This window comes from Triplophysa rosa, linkage group LG15 (genome assembly GCF_024868665.1).
Source record: "Triplophysa rosa linkage group LG15, Trosa_1v2, whole genome shotgun sequence".
In the NCBI taxonomy this organism is placed as follows: domain Eukaryota; kingdom Metazoa; phylum Chordata; class Actinopteri; order Cypriniformes; family Nemacheilidae; genus Triplophysa; species Triplophysa rosa.
Window position 1 is genome coordinate 459,879 of NC_079904.1, and position 23,503 is coordinate 483,381.

At 41.1% G+C, this 23,503-nt stretch overlaps 1 protein-coding gene and 1 long non-coding RNA gene across 2 annotated transcripts in view; one reads left to right on the plus strand and one right to left on the minus strand.

Moving 5' to 3' along the window:
- Positions 1-23,503, minus strand: part of wasf1 (WASP family member 1) — a 29,164-nt gene that overhangs the window by 1,670 nt on the left and 3,991 nt on the right. Inside the window, exons 2-9 of the mRNA XM_057352540.1 lie at positions 10,013-10,166; positions 9,725-9,859; positions 6,453-6,606; positions 4,670-4,787; positions 2,784-2,840; positions 1,829-1,974; positions 1,569-1,739; positions 84-637 (exon numbers count right to left, since the gene is read on the minus strand). Of these exons, the coding sequence (XP_057208523.1) occupies positions 84-637; positions 1,569-1,739; positions 1,829-1,974; positions 2,784-2,840; positions 4,670-4,787; positions 6,453-6,606; positions 9,725-9,859; positions 10,013-10,145 (1,468 nt within the window). The 5' untranslated portion in view covers positions 10,146-10,166. The remainder of the gene's footprint in view (positions 1-83; positions 638-1,568; positions 1,740-1,828; positions 1,975-2,783; positions 2,841-4,669; positions 4,788-6,452; positions 6,607-9,724; positions 9,860-10,012; positions 10,167-23,503) is intronic.
- On the plus strand, positions 547-5,353 carry LOC130565631 (uncharacterized). The gene is made up of 3 exons (XR_008964398.1): positions 547-658; positions 4,733-4,799; positions 4,960-5,353. It is a non-coding gene; the product is annotated as an uncharacterized LOC130565631 (long non-coding RNA).

Sequence of the window (23,503 nt, forward strand, 5' to 3'; positions counted from 1 at the left end):
AGTCTCAGATGTTGATTTAAGTATGACATCATTTATGTGTAAAACAATCAATTTCTCTAAAAAGAAAGTCAAGCCACACCCACCTTTACGGATGGCCTCCAATAGGACGCTGCGGGCGTCGGTGATTGGCGGCAGGTTGGAAGGATACCTCTTGACCTCGTGACCCGAATAGGTGGGCGGTGAAGACACGGCTCCCGGAGGGAAGGAGGGCATCTTGGGCGTGCCTGAGGGATGGGAGGGGCTTCTGTTGCCTTGCAGTGGCAGAGGAGGAGGAGGAGGGGGCGGAGGCAGAACAGCTCCATCTCCGCTGGTGGGCGGGCCTTTGTCCTGCAGCATGCGGGCAGGTGACGAGTGAAGGGGTGGAGCCACTGGAGGGGGGGCGGGGTGTAGGACACCAGGGGCGATCTGGAGGGGGGCGGGAGCAGGGGGGATAGCAAGAGGCTGCTGTGACGGGAGGGGGGCAATGGCGAGAGGGGCTGTACTTCGCATTCTGGAACCTGATAGGCCAGCGGTGGCGGGGAGAGGTGGAGGGGGCGGGGGCAAAGGCGGAGGAGCTGGGGGAGGGGCATTTGGATTGAGGAAGACTGGCGTGCGTGCCGGAGACTGCGTGATGCTGTCGGAGAAACCTGAGCTGGAACTGACAGAAAGAGAGAGAGAGGTTTGCATTACATTTTGTGGAGTGTGTGTGTAGGTGTGTGCATTGGTGTGTGCGCGCGTATGTGTGTGTGTGCGTTCATGTTTGTATATCCCGGTGGGGACCTAAACCTGAATGCACACCAACACATGGGGACTCGTGTCACCGTGGGGACCAAAATTGAGGTCCTCATGGGCACAAAAGCTAATAAATTGTACAGAACAATATTTTTTTTAAATCTAAAAATGCAAAAAGTGTTCTATGATCTTTAGGTTTAGGGATAGGGTTAGGGATAGGGGATAGAATATACTGTTTGTACAGTATAAAAACATTACGCCTATGGACTGTCCCCACGGAGATAATAAACCAGACGTGTGTGTGTGTGTGTGTGCTTGTATACATGGTTTACGAGGACACACATACTTGCATATGTGGTTTACAAGGACTCTCCATAGACGTAATGATTTTTATACAGAACAAACTGTATATTCTATTCCCTAACTCTAACCCCTAACCCTAATATCACATAAAACATTTGTCTTTTTTTCTTTAAAAAGGACAGGAAGTGTCCCCGTAAACCATGTTTACATTGTTATACACATGTCATTACACAGATTTGTGTGTGTGTGCGTGTGTGTACTTGTACATCTATATTTGTGAGGACCGGTTTGAGGCGTAGACCAGCGGTGTGAGGACAAGGAGAGTAAAGTGAGGACATTTTGGCCGGTCCTCACTTCCAGAGACCCCTTTAAAGGGCTGTTTGAGGGTGAAGACTTGGTTTTAGGGTTGAGGTTATAATCAGGTTTAGGGTCAGGGTTAGGGTCAGGCATGTAGTTCTGATGGTTAGGGTGACAGGCTAGAGATCGCATTGCGTCAATGTATGTCCTCATAAAGATAGCTGCGCAAACGTGTGTGTGTGTGTGTGTATGTGTACCTGAGTACAGAGGCTGGTTTGATATCAGGTGGATATGTGGGTGGAGGAGGAGGCGGCTCATGTGGGCGTCCGTACGCTCTGTCTCCCGTCCGGTTCAGAAGTTCATTCATCTGTGAGTACGGTAAAGCCGCCAGAGAGAACGACCCGTCCAAATGATCGATATACACCTGCCTGCAGCACAGACGGACAGACAGCAGGTCACATCACTTCCTTTAAGAGATTTTCGTACTGCAAATCTGAGATTTCTGACACACACACACCTGGAGCCGTTGGTGTCTTTGTGTTTGTCATCCATGTCATCGTCAGCAAGCTCCGCCCCTAACGCCATCTTCTGCCAATCCTTCTTACGATCGTGAGGAGCTCGCGGGACTTTCTCTAGATCATGAGGCCTGTCGATGTTCTTCAGCTACACACACACACACACACAGTGTTTGTCATCCATGTCATCGTCAGCAAGCTCCGCCCCTAACGCCATCTTCTGCCAATCCTTCTTACGATCGTGAGGAGCTCGCGGGACTTTCTCTAGATCATGAGGCCTGTCGATGTTCTTCAGCTACACACACACACACACACACAGTTTAGTGCTGCGGAATCCTGTGATGTGATGAGATGTGTGAGCGAGAGTTTAGTGTCACACACAAACAGAGAGAAATAAAGAGAGATTATAGAAGAAGCTAAACATCCTCACACATCTGATCACACACACACGTTTGATATGTTTTCGTTGTGTTCATTTTGTTAATGTCCTTTAAAGCCTAACATCATGTGTGAGCACTGTTATCTAGGACATTTACCGTAGTAAAACCATTTCACTTTTATCTAAAGTGACATACAGAGAATTCAATGCACACATTTATTATCAAACCCACGAGCCCTCTGACAGATCAGCTGGTTTACAGCAACCATGTTTGTGTGGTTTAATGTGTAAAAGTAAAAGTGTGGCTCGTGGTCATAGCAAAGCAGGCGAGTTAAAGAGTCTCCGCAGACAAACACAAGCTGAGAAATATAAAACACATCCCAGATCAGCAGCCAAACCCAGTGTGCGCACGAGCGCTGTTGAGATGTCTGTCAAGCTGAAAATCATGCGGAAATCACTTCAATTCTACACAAAATGATCCCAGTTTCCTCTAGTTTCAGTCGTGATTCTACAGTCGAGTCGAGTGTTTTCAGGGTCTCTCAACATGCCGACAGCACATGATTTCTCTGTTCACGTACCTGCACGGGAAGGTCTAAATATTTATAGACCTGATCATACATGTGGAGATCCTGCAACTACAAAACAAAAGCACAAAACAACCAAAGGACACAGATTAAACACAAATATATCCTCAGAGCTTGATCAGTGAATGAAAAGCTTAGATTACAGGAGCTGATATGATGAAATATATAATGTCTTGATGCTTTTAATGTTTACGTGCGATTAAAATGGCGTTTGAAGTCATACTTTGAATCTTTTTCACCAGTGCTGAGTTGCTATCAAATAAAAGTAAGTTGAAACCCAGTGATCTCGGTTTGCTGTCAAATCATTCATCAAACTGTGATCTGTGACTAAAATTGAAATTAATTCAATAACTCAATGAACGCGTACAGATTGTTGAAGCACATGTACACACACACACACACAATGAGAATGATTTTGTTGATGTATAGTAGAGTATAAAAGCAGATAAACAGTGCAAAATATGAAAATAAGTGAAAAGTTGAATAAATTAGAACCCTTGGTGAGATGTGAGGATTTGTCTCTTCAGTGTGTTCTGTGTGTACTGCTCACTGCACACTTTCATTTACTGCTGACATCAGCACTCTCTCTCTCTGTGTGTGTGTGTGCGTGCGTGCGTGAGTGTGTGTGTACCTGGTAAACCCTACGGTATGGGGACAAACACAAAGATGGCAATATCCAAAACCCTTGTCCTTGTGGGGACATTTTTTTGTCCCCATGAGGAAACGAGCTTATAAATCATACAGAATGAACTTTAGTGAAAATGTAAAAGAGCAGACAGTTGTGTGTGATTGTTAGGGTTAGGGGGAGGGAATATGAGATACAGTTTGTACAGTATAAAAACCATTGTGTCTATGGAATGTCCCCAGAAAACATGGAAACCCAACATGTGTGTGCGTGCGTGTGCTCCACAATCTATTGTGACCAAAAGTGAGCTGGATGTTTTTACTTTGAGGACATTTGTTTTTTATCTCATTTGTAAACACTATATAAACACAGTAAATAATGTCTGTCTAGAGGAATTTTTGTTTGACAGATTCTGAGAGTTCAGTTAAGTATAAGAGAATCTCACAGGCATATCATGACTGCAAACAAACACTGTCACACTTATAACATGGAGAAAACATCAAAACACACACACACACGCACACACACACACACACGCGCACACACACACACACACACACACACACACGCACGGCTTTGGTTGACTATCCCCGTGAGGACAGTCCATAGGCGTAATGTTTTTATACTGTAGAAACTGTATATTCTATCCCCTATCCCTAACCCTATCCCTAAACCTAAAGATCATAGAACACTTTTTGCATTTTTAGATTTGTAAAAAATATTGTTCTGTACAATTTATAAGCTTTTGTGCCCATGAGGACCTCAATTTTGGTCCCCACAGTGACACGAGTCCCCATGTGTTGGTGTGTATTCAGGTTTAGGTCCCCACCGGGATATACAAACATGAACACACACACACACACGCACGCACACAAGAGAATGTTGACAGACTGTTAGTGTAACTGTGATGCGCTGTATATGGGAGTAAGACCATCTTTAATCAAGGTTGTGGAACACGCTTCCACCTGACATTAGATCTGCCCCCTCTGGTGCTTTTAAAGCTCATCTGAACGCTTTTAATAGTTGATTTTTGATGTCTTGGTATTAATTGTGTTGTTTGCTTTTTTTGCTTTGATGTTGTTTTATTCTTGGGTGCTTCTTAGTTTTACTTTATCGTGTTATGTGTATTTACTTTTGTGTTTGTGCTCACTCTATTACTGTGCCAAACATTACCGTACGACATCAGCATAGTCAAATTGGTGTTTATTAGTATATAAACCACAGCCCCTCGTGTAGAGCTCCGCCCCTCTTTTACCTTCTGTTTCCTCCTCTCTTTTCTCTTGTCCTCAGTGTCCTGCAGCATCTTCTCTCTCCACAGGTCAAAGAAATATGATGGGTTGGTGTAGAACTTCAGACCCTCCTTCCCATCATCCCTACACACACAAGTAAGCATTTTCAGACACAGTGCCATACTACATAATACTTCTGAATGATGTTTTTTTTACATTATGTGCAGTATACAACCAGATAACATAATATCAATTATCACAGTTAATGTAAGTACAGATGTTTTGTGACACTGCTAATATAAATTATTAAATATAGGGGCAGTTGTGGCCTAATGGTTAGAGAGTCGGACTCATGACCAGAAGGTTGCCGGTTCGATTCCCAGGGCCGGCGGGTAACAACTGAGGTGCCCTTGAGCAAGGCACCTGACCCCTACTTGCTCCCCGGGCAGCTGCAGTGATAGCTGCCCACTGCTCCGGGGGTACGTGTGTTCACTACTCTCTGGATGGGTTAAATGCAGAGGTCACATTTCGTTGCCTTGTACTTGTACATGTGCAATGACAATAAATTGAATCCAAAATCCAAAATCCAAATCCAAAATAAATGTAATTATTCAGTATTCTTTATTTCATCTATTAAAGCATGTCATCTGTACGTTTTTTTGTAAAAAAATGGGAAATGTTAGTTAGATGCAGAGTTATTATAGTTTTGATTTTATTTTCATTTAGCTTTTATTTTTAGATTTTTCGTTTTTGTTCTAATTTTAGTTAAAGTTTTAGCAATTTTGGTATATGCTTTTGTCATTTTATAATTTATTGGTTTATTTTTAATGTTTCTATATAAGATTAATTCATTTTTATTTATTTTAGTTTTTGTTTATTATTATAATTTTACTGCTTTAAACTTACTTCAGTTTATTTTTGAGGCAACATTTCAATTTTTCCTTGAGTTAAGTTTTTCCACTACTTTTTAGGTCAATATTTTATTTTATTTTATTTAGGAACGTTTTCATTTTAGTAAACTAAAATAACCTTGGTTCCATGTCATCTGAATTGAACCCATGTAAAAATGTAAAGTGTGATGCAGTTCTATGTTTCAACTGCAGATGGAGACAGAGAGAATCTACTGCGTAGTTAAAATGAGTTGAAATGTTTTTAAATGACCCCTGTGTGACTCATTATTATTAAATAAATCAAATACTGTACATACACATTGAAATATTGATTTAATAGATTCAAAATATAAAAAAATATATAAATGATTTCTTCTTTGTCAGTCACCTGAAGCTGTTAAACACAAGAGGTGTGAAAAGAGCTCAGAATGAGATGTACACCGTCACTTCTGTTTTATTTCTCACATTCTCTCTCTCAGATCAAGTGATTTTTCTTCATTTTTTCATGTTTTAATTTCAGCCTGCTAAAGAATGTCTAGATAAACAGGGCAAAGATGGAAGACAGAATCTTCTGAAATCTGAAATCAAGCCGTTTACGAGAGAAGAAAAACGTTCATATTTAACACATTAATATCAATAATACAAACTCAGACTACATTCAGATATGGTGACACTTCACATCTCATCGGTTCTTGCAATGAGATGACAAGTTATCAACGTGTCGCCATGTTTCAATTTAGTGCTCAGATTGTTTGTTTTGGTTTAAGTTTGGCTAAACAAGCTGAAACGTATGTTTTCTCTTCAGAAGTCACTTTAACGACACATATTTGATCCTTGACGCATCGCCTGTCCTTTAAAAATTAAAACGTGATGTGACGCAAAAGCGACCAATGAGGATTGAGCAGACCGATGCACTGACCTGTAGGGTGTGAGAATGTTGAGGGGCGGCGGCTCCTCGCACACGTCATAGGTCTCCTGCATGGGGATTGGCAGAGACTGACGCTCGAACAGCTGCTGATCTTGAACGGTGGAGCTGCGGAAAGCTTTTCTCATGGTGATATCCTGAAGAGACACTGAGAGAAACACAGAGACGTGTGACGGTGAGTGCGCCCACGCGAAGCGTCTGGAGGTGTAAATGAATGCCATGAGACATGTTTGAGTTGATATGGAGCTCTTCAATAATATTGAGATCTTTTGATCGAAGACGAGACGAATCTGAGCTCAGTTTGACACATTGTTGGCACTCTTCTCAAACTCTGACGGACACGTACTCTTTTTCTCAAGGGACATGTTTGCGTTTGCTCTCTATTTAATGTGGTTGATGTCTAGTGAGATATTAAAGAGATCTCATCTGTGATTTTCTTTCTCGTGAGGTGTCAGTGAATCAAACAGTCAGAGGTTTAAGACCATTCGCAGTCCTTTCATGACACATGTTTGAGATGTTTATAAGAATGAAAGTGAAAATGGCACACAGGTTCCAGGCCTGTATTCAAGTGCAAGGACTTGCTACTAGTAACAAAACTCTTAGAAATGAGGGCGATTCCCCTTAAAGATCCTAGTAAAGAAAAAGTCATTCACAAAGCATGTTAAAAGAGCTCTTAAGGTCCAACACTGTTAGCGGTAGCGAGGAGGACTTTTAAGAGACTTCTTTAGCAGCCGAGAAAATGGACGAAACGCAACGAGGGAGAAGAAATGTGTCGCACACAATGCACGACAGTTAGAAGTTAATAGACAACACATTAGATCGTGTTTGTGACCGATCTTATTACAGACACGCTAACATCTCGCCACAGCGCCAGAAATAGAAGTAATCACTACATTAACATATTCGGCAACTGGACGAAATGCAAACTACGCAGCAGAGACGATTTGGTTCTGTCCCAATCTTCTGTAAGTCAAGTGATCAACATTATTGTGTTGCTGTTCATTTCCTGTCAAGTACGTTTAGTATGACATCAACAGCACGGTAAATAAAAAAATAAAGAATAGACATATTTAATATACATATACAGTATACGCACACACAGGAAAAATGACACCTTACAGAAAAAAGGTTTTTCTTCTTCTCTGGCAACCAACCAATCACAGTCTTCAAAAGACTGTGTCAACACCGCAATGGGTCAGCCCCGCCTCCTCGCTAAAATCAAAGTTTTTGTTTTTGTCTTTTCCTTGCTCTCAGATTGCTCCTGAATCGCTTTTAAGATAAGACTCCTACATAGAAGTTGTTAAGCTAAATTAAGATCTTTCTGAGAGGATTCTAAGAAGCTTTGAGAATACGGGCCCTGATCATTTCAGACAGACAGAAAGTAGTGCTGGGCGATATACCGGTTCATACCGAATACCGGTGTGTATTTTTGTTATATGCCGCATTACCGGTGTATGTCGCATAAACAACGTGCGGAACGCGGCGCAGCGTGACACTGTTTCAGTGGGGCCCCTTTTCACTGTTGCACTGCGACCGGTTCAATGCCGAGAAATGCACCCCTGCCAGATTATGCACCTCCTTCAATAACACGTTGTCCGATTGGCTAATTCTAACCCCTCCCCTAACACTTAATCCTCACCCTAACCATTGTGGGGAGGGTGGGTGCATTTCTCGGCACAACACCGGCCATTCCCACAGAATGCGTCTTTCTATGCCGCGGCACTACTTTAGCATCATTGTTCTATATAAACATGCGCTAAACGGAGGCGTTTGGATGTTTGCGTGAGTGGTGACGTAACGTATTTCTCTCCCGTCGCAATGGGAGCGCGCACCTCGCGGCTGAACAGCAGCACAAGTGCAGCAATTACAAGTTCGCATTACGTTATGTTAAATATACTCACGAACAAACATTTTCAAAAAACGATCGTGTTCCCTTCATATCTGCTCAATATAAGCATATAATATGATGTGTTTTTAGTTTGAACTGTTTCTCTGTGATCGCTTTCCTCTCACATATCTAATTTAAGCCTTTGTTTTATGATTAAAAAATATGATTTCAGGAAACCATGAAGCCATTGTGACTATGTAAAACACAACAGACATCACATGCATGTTTTAATGGTAAATTGTTACTATTTTGTTTTCAACTAGTCAACTATTAATTTCTGGGTGGATGCTCTTAACTCTTGAAGTTGGGAGCACCAGTGCTTCCAAGGAAAAAAGTTCATTTCGAGCCCTGTTCTTTATTTATTTGCTTAAATATTATGTATGCAAATTTACCTTTGCATGCTATTCAGTTGTTAAAGAAGTCTAAACTTTGCAGTTATTATAGGGGATACTGTCACTGTCACCGTGACTGTATGAAAGGGCATTTTAAGTCAATCAACAGCACTATTTCCTCTCTCAATCAGTAGAAAATGTGGTTTAAAAAATACCGCCATGTACCGGGAAACCAGTATAAATCTGGAAAACACTGTTATATACATTTTTGGTCATACCACCCAGCCCTAACAGAAAGTCTCTTCTTCTTCCTGTCATGTTAACACGTCTCGTCTGAGGAGATCGCAGTAATCCACAGTAATACAGTTATTAGCCTTTTAACGCTTCACGAAAGACAGAAGCTCCTCCGTCAGCCGAGAGATTATTGAATTGAAATCCTCTGTGGCCGGATGAAGAGAAGCTGACGGGGAGTCGTGTGTGTGATGGGGAATAATGCTTCTATCCAGTTTCATTCTTAAGCACACACACCAGAGATCAGAACATCAACTGTCAGTGAAAGAGTTTTGAGCTGATAACAACCGTCTCGTTCTCTAGTGCTGCTTACTCAGGCTGTATTTCAAGTGTGTGTCTGCGCGCGCATGATGAAGAGTGTGTGTGTGTGATGAAGAGTGTGTGTGTGTGTGTGTGTGTGTGTGTGTTCATGTTTGTATATCCCGGTGGGGACCTAAACCTGAATGCACACCAACACATGGGGACTCGTGTCACTGTGGGGACCAAAATTGAGGTCCTCATGGGCACAAAAGCTTATAAATTGTACAGAATGATAAATTTTGAAAATCTAAAAATGCAAAAAGTGTTCTATGATCTTTAGGTTTAGGGGTTGGGTTAGGGATAGGGGATAGAATATACAGTTTGTACAGTATAGAACTCATTACGCCTATGGACTGTCCCCACGGAGATAATAAACCTTGTGAGTGTGTGCATGCACGAATAGTGTGTGTGTGTGAAGAGTGTCTGATGAAGAGTTTGTGTGTGTGTGTACGTACACTCCTCTTCTTTAGGGTCGAGTTGAGTGACACTGATTGACAGCCGGTCGACTCTGTCCTGAAGCGCGTTCACTCGGAAGGAGAAGGAATGTGCTTCATTAAAGAGCTCTCCAAACAAATCCTCCGCATATTTACCTGCAAACACACACAGACACGCGTGTTTACAGTAATTCATTCACATGTTGAAGTGTTCCAGAAGGTTTAAAAGCAGACATGTCACAGTAAAAATGAAAAGCGCTGAGACATATACAGTATGTAATGTGATGCTTTATAAAGCCAGTTACTGACTGAGGCTGCTGAGCTGTCGGATGACGTTGGCGAGCGAGATGTTGGTCACACACTCCAGTTCATTTTTAATGGCGTGCGGCACAGCCGTGTGACACAGGTGACGCGGCTCGATGCTGCGCTTCACCAGCGGCATCCTGTCTCACTGCCACCACACCTGACCACACAGACAGACAGAGAGATTAGTTAGATAGACGTCATATTCCACATGTTGATACAGAAACACTAGAGCCGCTGTGAGATCTCTGGGAGAATGTGCACCTGTTCAATAGAGAAGAATGAGAGATGACATCATCAAGTGTGAAATCTCATGATCTACTGAAACTAGAGACCTACAAATACTGTCTGAACTGAAAACAATTGATACTTTTCCTCCAACAAATAGTACATTTCAACAGAAAAAAAGCTGTAAAACTGCCTGTTGTTAGTGTTTTTCTTGTCATTGTGTGATTTTTTTTTTTTTTTTATTGTTTGCCCACAGTATCAAACTACATTAACAGTGATACAACGTACGTATATTTTTACATATACATGTTACAGAATGTACAGAACCTAAAAGAAGTAAAAAAGGAAACACATTTGTGTGATTGATGAGAAGTTTATATTGTGTGGACCAGTGACTAAGAATTTTACCATCATTTTACCATCCCACACACACGCGCGCACACAAGAGCACACACACGTGCACGCACACACACACACACATGTATGTTTTATTATCTCCGTGGGGACAGTCCATAGGCGTAATGTTTTTATACTGTACAAACTGTATATTCTATCCCCTATCCCTAACCCTATCCCTAAACCTAAAGATCATAGAACACTTTTTGCATTTTTAGATTTTTTTTTTAATATTGTTCTGTACAATTTATAAGCGTTTGTGCCCATGAGGACCTCAATTTTGGTCCCCACAGTGACACGAGTCCCCATGTGTTGGTGAGTATTCAGGTTTAGGTCCCCACTAACATATAAACACATGAACAAGCGCACACACGTGCACACGCACACAGCTTTCATCTAGACCCACATTGACTCTGTGTTCTGGTGACATTATAATCACATCACTGTTGCCATGGCAGCAGAGGTTCATCCATGTTTTTCTGAACATATCATTAAACATCCATCACTGTCATACATCCGTCAAACACACACACGTTTCATGATGAAACTCAAACAGCATCAGCTCAGCCGCTGCGCCTCTCGATGACCGAAACTCCAAACTAACACACAAACACCAAAACTAAAAACACATGACACACGTCACGTTATCCTCACAACAAACCCAAAACTCGCCTTACAATAATCCTCATCTACTCTACTAGAAAGGTTTACCTGCATGAATTCAATTGGCCCAACGGAAAATAATAAGGATTCTACTGTGACAGGGTTTAGAAAACAAGCCGACAGCAAACACAGAAGTTCTGCTGGAAAAGACTTCACCTCCATGTCAAATTGATACCAACATTAAAAGTGTATTTGAAGTTGTGCTCAATATAGATGAAATGGTGAATGTAGTGTAAATATCCGTACAGTTCTGAAGTGTTGAGTGTAAAAATGGAAACGAGGACCTACTGAAGATATTCACACCGTCACACGTGTGCGCGAGGGCATCAGATGTTCGGATCACATTCAAAAACTCACATCCATTTCTAAAGTCATGTGTGTCAGACTTGTGTGACTATTACTGTAGTATGATGAAACTGAACATCATGACATATTAGATCAATTCTGATTTTATGTTGACGTAAACATGAGGACAAATGGCAAGGAGAGATAATGAGCAGGAAACAATTGACACAATGCCAAGAGAAACATCCCATGAGTCTTTTTTACAGTCTTCAATCTCCACGACAACTGCACACTGGGATGTTGGACATAACCCCCCATCTCAAAACCCTGTCACTGTGAATATTCACACATCCCAGAATACCCTGAGAAAACACACACACACACACACACGAGAACAGAGTGCAAATATCCCAGAATCCCCTGAGACGCACACACATACACAGTTTGTTTTGGTGTATTTGTTGGGACTTGTTCTAGACTTCTATTGTTTTTTAATATTTTTGGATGTTTGATGATGTGTCATATTTGTGTGTGATGGCATGAGGGGCGAGTAAAAGATGAGAATTTTTATGTTCAACAATTCTTTAAACATCACACCGTGTCTACACCGGACGCGGCGCGACAAAAGACAATAGAACGCATTAGAACCCATTATATTTTACATTTCATCCACACTGGATGCGTGCGGTGTAGACACGGTGTTACACTGGGTACACACAAAACGTGAATTAAGTGTGTTCAGCGAGTAAATTACATACAAAGACGCGTATAGACGCGAACTCGCGGCAGGCGGTGCGAATGAGGCGGCGCGTTTGCCGAGAACGTGCGTTAATCTCGTCTTCCGAGAAGGTTGCAGCTAACAATTTTTGGTTCCCAGAACGTTCCCCTAACATTAGTTTTTGGTTCCCAGAACGTTCCCCTAACATTAGTTTTTGGTTCCCAGAACGTTATTGTCTAAGGTTCATTTTTGGTTCTCCAGGAAAGTTTTCTTTACGTTAAGTTAAGTGAAGTGACCTACTGTATTAGTCAGATATGGTGACCCATACCCGAAATGTGACCTCTGCATTTAACCGGCTCTGGGAATCGAACCGGCAACCTTCTGGTCACGAGTCCGACTCTCTAACCATTAGGCAACAAAAGTTAGGGGGACGTTTTTCCCTAACGTTATAGAAACCATGAAACTAACGTTTTATTTCCGTAAAGATAACCAAAAACGAACCTTAAAAAAACTTTCTGGGAACTAGAAACTAACGTTAGGGGAACGTTCCCAGAAAGTTAGCCTAAAATATTTTTCTCGGGTCCGTTTGGCCTCACAACACATCAGTAATGAATGCATCCATGCTGTGTTTTTATCCATCGCTTGTCTAATCTAATTAAAATAAGTAAAATACAGGCCTACCTCAACATCAGACATTATAGATATTGAAATAAAATAACCAATCACTTCAACACAATTTTTAAAGCAGAGTTTCAGTCCTTACATCATGGTCTGTTGATTTAGATGTATCAAATCAATCGAAAATCACGAAAATATAAGTTTAGTCTCAAATCTGTACGTTTTTAAATAAAAAATTAATTAATTAATTAAATAAACCGCTAAACTAATGTGTTAGTGGGTGAGGTAAAACGAAATGACCGTTCACTTTTAAATGACGGGAGTGCGCGGCAGAGCGGAGAATGCTCGAGCCAACACACATACAGTAATAGACAACCACACTAAAGAAGTACACATGGATATAGATGATTGTATTTTCATTTAGCTTAACTAGTTTATTATTTTCAGCCATTAAAGGGCACGTTTATTAATTTCATTTGGTCAGTATAATGTGCTAATGTGATCTTATAATTTCTGTTTTGCACATGGACGTTTACCAGTTTTGACTATTTTTACCATTAAAAAAGAACCATCAGGTAACGTTATTTTCTGGTTGCAAAATAATAGCCAAAAAAGAACCATCAGGGAACGTTATTTTCTGGTTGCAAAATAATAGCCAAAAAAGAACCATCAGGGAACGTTATTTTCTGGTTATTTTCTGGTTGCAAAATAATAACCAAAAAGAACCATCAGGTAACGTTGTTTTCTGGTTATTTTCTGATTGCAAAATAATAACCAAAAAGAACCATCAGGTAACGTTATTTTCTGGTTATTTTCTGGTTGCAAAATAATAACCAAAAAGAACCATCAGGTAACGTTATTTTCTGGTTATTTTCTGGTTGCAAAATAATAACCAAAAAGAACCATCAGGTAACGTTGTTTTCTGGTTATTTTCTGATTGCAAAATAATAACCAAAAAAGAACCATCAGAGAACATTATTTTCTGGTTGCAAAAAAATAACCAATAAATAACCATCTGGGAACGTTATTTTCTGGTTGCAAAAAAAAAACTAAAAAGAAAGTTCTTAGAACGTGGGAACCAAAAACTAACGTTAGGGGAACATTCTGTGTTTGCTGGGAAAATATTTGTCAGATCGCGTCACTCACGCGAAAATAATGAACTTTTCCCGCGAGTTATAAAGAGCGTGGAACGCGATTGTTCGCGTTTGGTGTGAACTCAGCATTAGTTAATGTTTCAAACACTGAGCGTCGTCTGACATAAGGCTGGAATACACTACAAGACTTTTCAAATCTGAACAGAATTTTTTTTAACTAGACATCATACGCTTGCAGACTTTTTGAAAGTTTCAGATAGAAACACACTAACTGATCAAATCTGTAGACTGGCACAGATTTCTGCAACAAGTCCAGACTGAAAATCTGAGCAAAAGTCTTGTAGTGTATTCCATCCTTTAGAAAGAGCAGAAAAACATTTCTTTCTGTCTCGGCCTGTGTGATTTGATTCAGATCGTGCTGCGTACTGACCCCCGTGCGAACGCTCATCTGTGATGCAATAACTCATTTTGACAGAGACCAATGGAAAACAACGAAACGACGCAGCAGCCAATCAGAGAGCAGATGACTTGACCACAGCCAATGAGAGCGCTGACGTCTGGAGGCGTGATGGAGCCAACAGCTGGTTTCCATTAGAACCTCCTGAGGTCTCTCACATGAGAAAATAAAGACACGTCCATGAGCCTCACATTCTTACATAACGCTCGTCCGGCCCATGAGGTTACAGGACTGCACCGTAAAAATGATCAAATGTGAATATACTGTCGACGGTCACTTTAGATTTAAGCGTCTGACAAACGCAGAAAACAACACAAAATATACACAGTTGTACTATAGTAATGCTGTTATATAGTTCAATGATTAACTCATTTACAATCGAAATAGGATCAAATCTGATTGTTGTCATTACAAGACTGCTGGTCATGTGACCGTTTTAAATCTTAAATTAATAGAGAAAATAAACTTGTATAGCAAAATAAAAAATAATGTATAGAATTATATTACATAATTAAATGTATTATGAAAAAATAATAAAAAGACACAAAGCGCTAAAATAGAAGCAAAATTGACATGCAAAAAATAAAAAACTAAACAATAAAAATGATCATTCTTCTATACAGTACAGCCTGTAGGATGACCCTTCAGGGCTTCAGATACTGTATCCCATAATTCAATGCACTGGACTTGACCTTCCAATGTTTTTGATCACTTCTCACTGAGGTCTGATCCACATCAGTATTGAACTCTCTGTCTGATGTTGTGTGCTGATCCAGGATCAGTTCTACTGTCTTCATGTGTAATTGAATGTAATGAAATGGTCACGCTTGTGTCTGCCGTGACCTTCACTGAGCACTTCTGTGTCACACACTGCATGAATAAATAAGCGAGAGGCCATGCAGATATCCCAGAGTGCATTGCTCCTATCTGCCTGGACATACATTCACACACACACACACGCACGCACGCACGCACGCACACACACACACACACACCGCAAGATACAGACACGTAACTTAAAGGGACAGTTCACCCTAAAATGTAAATTCTGTCATCATTTACTCCCCCCTCAATTTGTTCCAAATGTGTATAAATGTCTTTGTTGTGATGAACACAGAGAAAGATATTTGGAAGAATGCTTGTAACCAAACACTTCTTGGACCCCATTGACTCCCATAGTAGGAAAAATTACTTTATCATTTTTTTTGTTTTGTTTGTTGAAGATATTTTGAAGAATGTAGGACAACAAACAGTTCTGGGGCACTTTTGACAGCAAAATCGCCAATGTTAAAAAAGGTCAAATTAAATCTCACAGTGTAATATAATTTAATTTGACCTTTTTTAACACTGGCGATTTTGCTGTGGTCATTTTTCCTACTATGGGAGTCAATGGGGTCCAAGAAGTGTTTGGTTACAAGCATTCTTCCAAATATCTTTCTCTGTGTTCATCACAACAAAGACATGTATTCAGGTTTGAAACAACTCCAGGGTGAGTAATTCATGACAGATTCATTTTCAGATTCACTTAAAATGATTGCTTTATTATACATCCTGTTTAGAGACAAAGAAATGTTCAAGTGGCAAAGGCTTTTAAAACCTCAAACTGAATTTGGTGCAGCAGTGACAGGACAGTGAACTACACAAGAAGTAAAATGACACTTGAGTTTTATCCCGTAGTCAAGTCCCAGCCTTATAAAACAGACACAGAAGAGATGTTTGTGATGTAAAGCAGATCGATCCATCTGTCTGTATCAGAGCCGTTGAATCAGAATGAGAATTTATTATAAGCCGTCATCGATGTTAAAAATCTCTTTCTCTCAAATCAATCTCATCAGTCGTGTCGCTGTTGACCGCCAAGATTGGTGAGTGTGGATCGGATGGACACTTATCTATCCCATGATGCCACGGGAGCTGAGCAACGGTCACATTTCCTCTTAAACAACCCGGCCCAACCCAAGAGCTCCTTTTTGACCCAACGGTGGATTGAAACTATGACTATGAATAATTGAATAATAGATATTTGTTTGATAATTGTAGGTATTAGAGAAGTGGGTGTTAACCCTGTGTGTGCTGGTGTCACATGCAAATACTTGCCTTGACGTTCTCTTGTTTTGTTTGTCATTTGTATAGAGATGAATGCTAATGCAGTGCTGTTGAACTGGTCGGACGGGCTGTGTTTACACTGGATCACTTTACAGTGTTATGCGTTATGATTCTTCGGGCCTTTTTGTTACCTCCTCTGGAAACAAATCTATTTCCTGTTGTGTCAGAAATTTGAGAGCGCGGTCAGATCCGGCGTGAGTCCAGCGGTCACATGACTGGCTCTTTAACTCCAGCTGTGATGACTGAAAAGCACATTCTCCATCATGAATCTGTGACGAATCAAAGCATTCCTCAAACCCTCATGATGAGGTCCTCGCTGGGCTCTGTCGGGTGTGCTGCTCTTGGCAGTGCCAGTGAGCACAGTGTGCCAATGATAGCTCATTCTGACACATTCAGTCATTGGATTGCTACTGGTGGTATCCAAGTCAAGCAAAGTGAGTTTCGTTCAGATATACAAACACACGCAGACAGTCATTTCAATAGAGAAGTCGTCTGTGAAGTGACGGGGGAAGTGGGAGTTCATTCTGCGTGGACACACAGAGTCATTACTTTCAAAAACACACACTGTCTGTTTAGACAAACGACAATGAACGCATTGTGTGTGTCACGTGACCTGTGTCTATAGACGTCTCTCTTCAAGACTGTGACATCCATGTCTTTCATGACTTTAAAAACAAATCCAGCCCGATTCATGACCGTTCAACACGATTACACACGCTGCAAATACTGATGGACAACATAGGGCTGCTCGATTATGACAAAAAACATAATCACGATTATTTTGGCCAATATTGAGATCCCGATTATTTAACACGATTACTCATTAACTTTTAAAACAACATAGAAAATAAATAACTTGGCTTTTAAACTGTGAATTCAATTGAAAAATAAATGTAAAGAAATAGCACAGCTGAACCACTGTAAAAGAAGGGGGTGCGCTGTGGATTTATACCACTAGAAAAGAGAGGATCCTTGCAAAATGGAATGTGGCACAATAATCGTTTTACCTCGATTATTTTGTTTTTGTAATTGTTGAAGCCAAAATTGACGATTACAATTAATTTTCGATTAATTGCACAGCCCTAGGACAACACGTACTGTATAAGACGCCTTATTCTGCACAAAAAGCATCCTCAGATGCATCATTCTCAATGAAGCCAATCCCAGAATGCATTGCACCAAGTGAAAGATAATAACACGTGGGGTGTGATTCAATGTTTTTTTTCAACCTCAGACATTTACACTCACCTAAAGGATTATTAGGAACACCATACTAATACGGTGTTTGACACCCTTTCGCCTTCAGAACTGCCTTAATTCTACGTGGCATTGATTCAACAAGGTGCTGAAAGCATTCTTTAGAAATGTTGGCCCATATTGATAGGATAGCATCTTGCAGTTGATGGAGATTTGTGGGATGCACATCCAGGGCACGAAGCTCCCGTTCCACCACATCCCAAAGATGTTCTATCGGGTTGAGATCTGGTGACTGTGGGGGCCATTCTAGTACAGTGAACTCATTGTCATGTTCAAGAAACCAATTTGAAATGATTCGAGCTTTGTGACATGGTGCATTATCCTGCTGGAAGTAGCCATTAGAGGATGGGTACATGGTGGTCATAAAGGGATGGACATGGTCAGAAACAATGCTCAGGTAGGCCGTGGCATTTAAACGATGCCCAATTGGCACTAAGGGGCCTAAAGTGTGCCAAGAAAACATCCCCCACACCATTACACCACCACCACCAGCCTGCACAGTGGTAACAAGGCATGATGGATCCATGTTCTCATTCTGTTTACGCCAAATTCTGACTCTACCATTTGAATGTCTCAACAGAAATCGAGACTCATCAGACCAGGCAACATTTTTCCAGTCTTCAACTGTCCAATTTTGGTGAGCTCGTGCAAATTGTAGCCTCTTTTTCCTATTTGTAGTGGAGATGAGTGGTACCCGGTGGGGTCTTCTGCTGTTGTAGCCCATCTGCCTCAAGGTTGTGCGTGTTGTGGCTTCACAAATGCTTTGCTGCATACCTCGGTTGTAACGAGTGGTTATTTCAGTCAAAGTTGCTCTTCTATCAGCTTGAATCAGTCGGCCCATTCTCCTCTGACCTCTAGCATCAACAAGGCATTTTCGCCCACAGGACTGCCGCATACTGGATGTTTTTCCCTTTTCACACCATTCTTTGTAAACCCTAGAAATGGTTGTGCGTGAAAATCCCAGTAACTGAGCAGATTGTGAAATACTCAGACCGGCCCGTCTGGCACCAACAACCATGCCACGCTCAAAATTGCTTAAATCACCTTTCTTTCCCATTCTGACATTCAGTTTGGAGTTCAGGAGATTGTCTTGACCAGGACCACACCCCTAAATGCATTGAAGCAACTGCCATGTGATTGGTTGATTAGATAATTGCATTAATGAGAAATTGAACAGGTGTTCCTAATAATCCTTTAGGTGAGTGTATATTTGTCAGTAGCGAACCATCAGGGTCCTCTAGGCCATCTGTGATGACCTAAACTATCGTAAAAACAGTCGCAGTTCTGTGATGTCAGTCATGCGCAGAGGGCCAAGGCTCAAACGTCACGGTTCGCTACTGATATTTATTGAAGATAAACATGTTTATTTCTACCCATATCATAGATTACTCTTTTGAGCACATTTTTAACAACAAATCATTTTTTTCATAAATGTGATTTAACAGAGGTAAATGACAAATATTATCCGGTGTGTAGTTTTTTGGAGGACTTCCTAATTTAAATTCCAATAAAACATAAATATTACTTATTGGACCAACGACACACGTAAACAGAATATTTCGGATTATAACCTGCAAGTTGAAGGCTGCACTGTTACTCCAACAAATACAGTTAAAGACCTCGGCGTTATATTAGACAGCATCCTGTCATTTAAAAATCACATCTCAAATGTCACAAAAACAGCCTTCTTCCACCTTAGAAATGTTGCCAAATTATGAAATATTTTATGTGTGGCTGACGCAGAGAAGCTTATTCATGCATTTGTGACCTCAAGACTTGACTACTGTAATGCACTGCTTAGTGGTTGTCCTGCAGCATCAATAAACAAACTACAGTTAGTTCAGAATGCAGCTGCCAGAGTTCTAACCAGGCCCAGAAAATACCATCACATAACCCCAATGTTATCAACCCTTCACTGGTTACCCATTAAGTATCGTATTGACTTTAAAGTTCTTTTAATTACTTATAAAGCCTTAAACGGTTTAGCCCCTACCTACATAACAGAGCTTCTACCACACTACAACCCATCACGCTCTCTAAGATCTCAAAACTCCAGACGTTTGATAACACCTAGAATAACTAAATCCACCAAAGGGGGCGGAGCTTTCTCATACGTAGCACCTAAACTCTGGAATAGCCTCCCCGATACTATTCTAGGGTCAGACACACTCTCCCTATTTAAATCTAGATTAAAGACACATCTTTTCAGCCAAGCATTCACTTAATGTATAATGAACAGCAGCTACGCTAATTATTCTCATTCGGTCCTCCCCCGCCTTGGGATGCCCATCCCGATGCCCATCCCGAGGTAGGGAGAGATTACACCAGGCCCAGATGACCGTCATATGCCCATCCCCAACTAGAGATTACGCCAGCTCCGGCTGAACATCCCGTGCCATCCTCCTGCGAGAGCCTGCGGCCTGACTGACCATCCCAGCTCCATCTCAGGCAATTCCATCCCAACCAAGAGCAAAGACGGACTACTTGTCACATTAATGCTAAGTTTACAACACTTAGTATTTAATGCTAAACTTACATCACATGACAGCAGTTTGAAGTTATGGCTTAGTTATATTACTATTTTCCCTGCTTATAACATTCCTTTGTTGTCTGATATCGATCACAAAATAAGACCAAATTAGACCAAGACAGTTTAAACAAATGAAACTTCCTAAATCACAACTAATAAGCTCTCCCCATTTTTCACAAACATTTACTCAGTAACTTTTAATCAAAGTGCAGCTGTGACACGTCAGAGGAGATCTGGCCCTCCCGGCTGAGTCTGGTTTTTATCTCCATTTATTTCTCACTGGAGTTTGGGTTCCTCACCACAGGGCCGTGTTGGCTTGCTCTATAAACACCATGCACTGTGCTGTGTTTGTGTCATGGTTCTGCTACAAGACCAAGAAAGGCAAGTCGAGAAGAGAAGAGGCAGAGCCATGACAGAACCCCATGTTTCATGTGGAGGGAGAGTTTTGGCCCTGTTGGCCTTCCGTACCCTCTCTCGCCGGTCTCGTCTCTGTTCCCGCTTCGTCTCTGTTCCCACCCTTTCGTTGCCTCATTATTGCTTGTAATGATTTCATGCCCCACACCTGTTTCCTCTTGATTTGTCCCCTTATTTAATGCCCCTGTGTCCTCTGTCTTGTGCTGGTTCATTGTGCGTGTGCGTGCGACTGTTTGGTGAGTTCCTGTGCTTTGTCAGTCTAGTCCAGTTTAGTTATTTGTAAATTATGTCAGGTGTTAATTTTAGTCTTGTGTAGGTGTAGTCAGTTTTAGTCCAGTCCAGTCCTGTCGTGTTTTCGTACTCCCCTGTTTTGTTATGTTACCCCCCACGTGGGTCTTTGTTTTGTATTTTTATTAATAAATGTCTTGTTAACCTCTTACCCACTGTCTGCACTTGGGTCCTCTGTTCGTGTCTCACTGAATCCCTGACAGTTTGACCTTTTTTGTGTTTTTCTGTCTTTCTTATTTTCTCCTGTTAAGCTGCTTTGGAACAATGCACATTGTGAAAAGCGCTATATAAATAAAATTGAATTGAGGATGTATTGACAGAAACGCAATATAATATACATAACTATGTGTTCAGAGGCGTACAAAGAGCTTACATAATGAAGCGTTATGTTTTTATTATATTTGAATGAGCCATTTCTATCTGCATACACCACGGGTCCCCTTACATAGAATTCAACACGTTGTTTCTACAGTAGCCCTAAATGGACAAACTGCTCTACAGAACGTGTTTCATAAATACGTTATCTCCTTCGGCAAAGAAGCAAAAACGTGACGACATCTTAGTTCTGTGTCAGCCACCATAGCGCTTCAAAAGGGAGGAGTGGAGTGAGCCGTTGGTTGCTATTTGCAACCTCACCACTAGAGGCCTCTAGATTTCACTCACTGGACATTCAAACCCAAATGTTGCTTGTTGCTATTAATTTGGATAAAGTATTTTACATCAATTTTTATGGCTGTATTGCTTTTAAACCTGAATAAGGCTGTGGTTGTGCTGTTACAAACTTAAATATAAAAGTAAGTATTATTAAAAGTCACAGCTGATTTAAGAGCCACTAAAATCTGAATTGTGTTTGCGTTTCCTCACAAAAACCGTTAAAGCGTACAGTCACAATACAGCACACTTCATTCCTCATCTGTCAAGTCTTTTACTGTCAATTAGAGTGTTTATGGTCCTGACGTCATGCGTGTATATCTCAGTTAAGACAGTGGTTTAACACGTCTCTTTGATGCCCGTTTACCAGAACACTCCATCAAAATGACAACTCCATTAGATTCGTATTGATCTGAAGACGACTTTCAGACTACTGATTTTTTCCAACATTACATTCTTTTCATTGGCTCTTATGTGTCATTACAGCTCCATCATCACAGAGTCACGTTTCATCGCCTGAAGTGTGTCTTACATGAACAACAGCGCTCAGATTTCTGCCTCCAGTGTGTTCTGTGTTCATGTGACGTGAATCTGCGTCCCCGGAGAGGTCACATACATCAGACTCGGGATAAATCACGTGACTCACGAGACGAGACGCCTGATTGGCCCTCACCACAAACCAAGGCCAACATTTATATAAGGATGACACCCGTGACCTCTGACCCCAGGGTCAGATTAACCTCCAGCTCTTATTCCACGTGTGCAATTTGACTCGAGTTGTGATTGGAAATCATTCTCATTTTAATATTAAATTCTTTATGAGGTTACATCATTTTTAGTGCGTAATAAAAACTGCGTTAAACAAAGCCATACAATATAGATGTCAGGGTCACGTGTCATTTCACAAATAATGTGACATAAACTCATCTAATGATCAAATATGTAAATATTTGGATTGATATAAGTGTCTATTATCATCACACATAAGCAGCAGTGCCAGTAAACACCCAGCGCTCACATCTGAGAACAGCTCACCATGAGACGCACGCTTTCCCATCAGGAACCTTGGTTCGCCTCATCTGACGTGGGCGATGGACTTCATGCGGGAGTTTTTCTGTCTTGCCCACAGAAATCAAACGACAGGAATGATTCTTCTCCTACAGAACGCTCCGACGCATGCGCTTCTGTCTGGAGGCAGCGCGTAAAAATAAACGCAGGGAGGCGGAAAATAAAGTGTCCTCGTTACTCTGCTTCACTCCTCAGCTGCAGGAGAAATCATGTATTCACTCTCTCCAACCACAAAATAAACCACACATACGCATAATAATCAAATAATCAATAACGACAGTGTCACAATTTGTAACTATGATCTACAGGTGAAATCATTCAGCGTAACTGATCCGACTATTCACGACAATTCTTGATTCTTCTCTGACACATAAAGGTCAAGCTGTCTACAAGAGTGCTTACGTCATCGATCTCTTCACTTCTGATTGGTTCATGCATCGTCAAACTCGTGTCACATTCGCCTGACTAAACGCTCGTGTGTTTAAATGTACTGAGTTGGTGATGCATTTATGAGAACGACTCTATTGGCCATGCAAATCAATCCAACACAGAAAACTTGCACCAGGTTAGGGCTGTCACGATTATTAAATAATCGTCTCATAGGATTGTTTGACCTCATCGCGATGGATTCAGATCATCTCAATTATTGCACATCTCTATAGAAGACACTAGGGGGAGCTGTAGTGCATCTGCATATTTTAGTGTATATATTGTAACTAAAGCATGG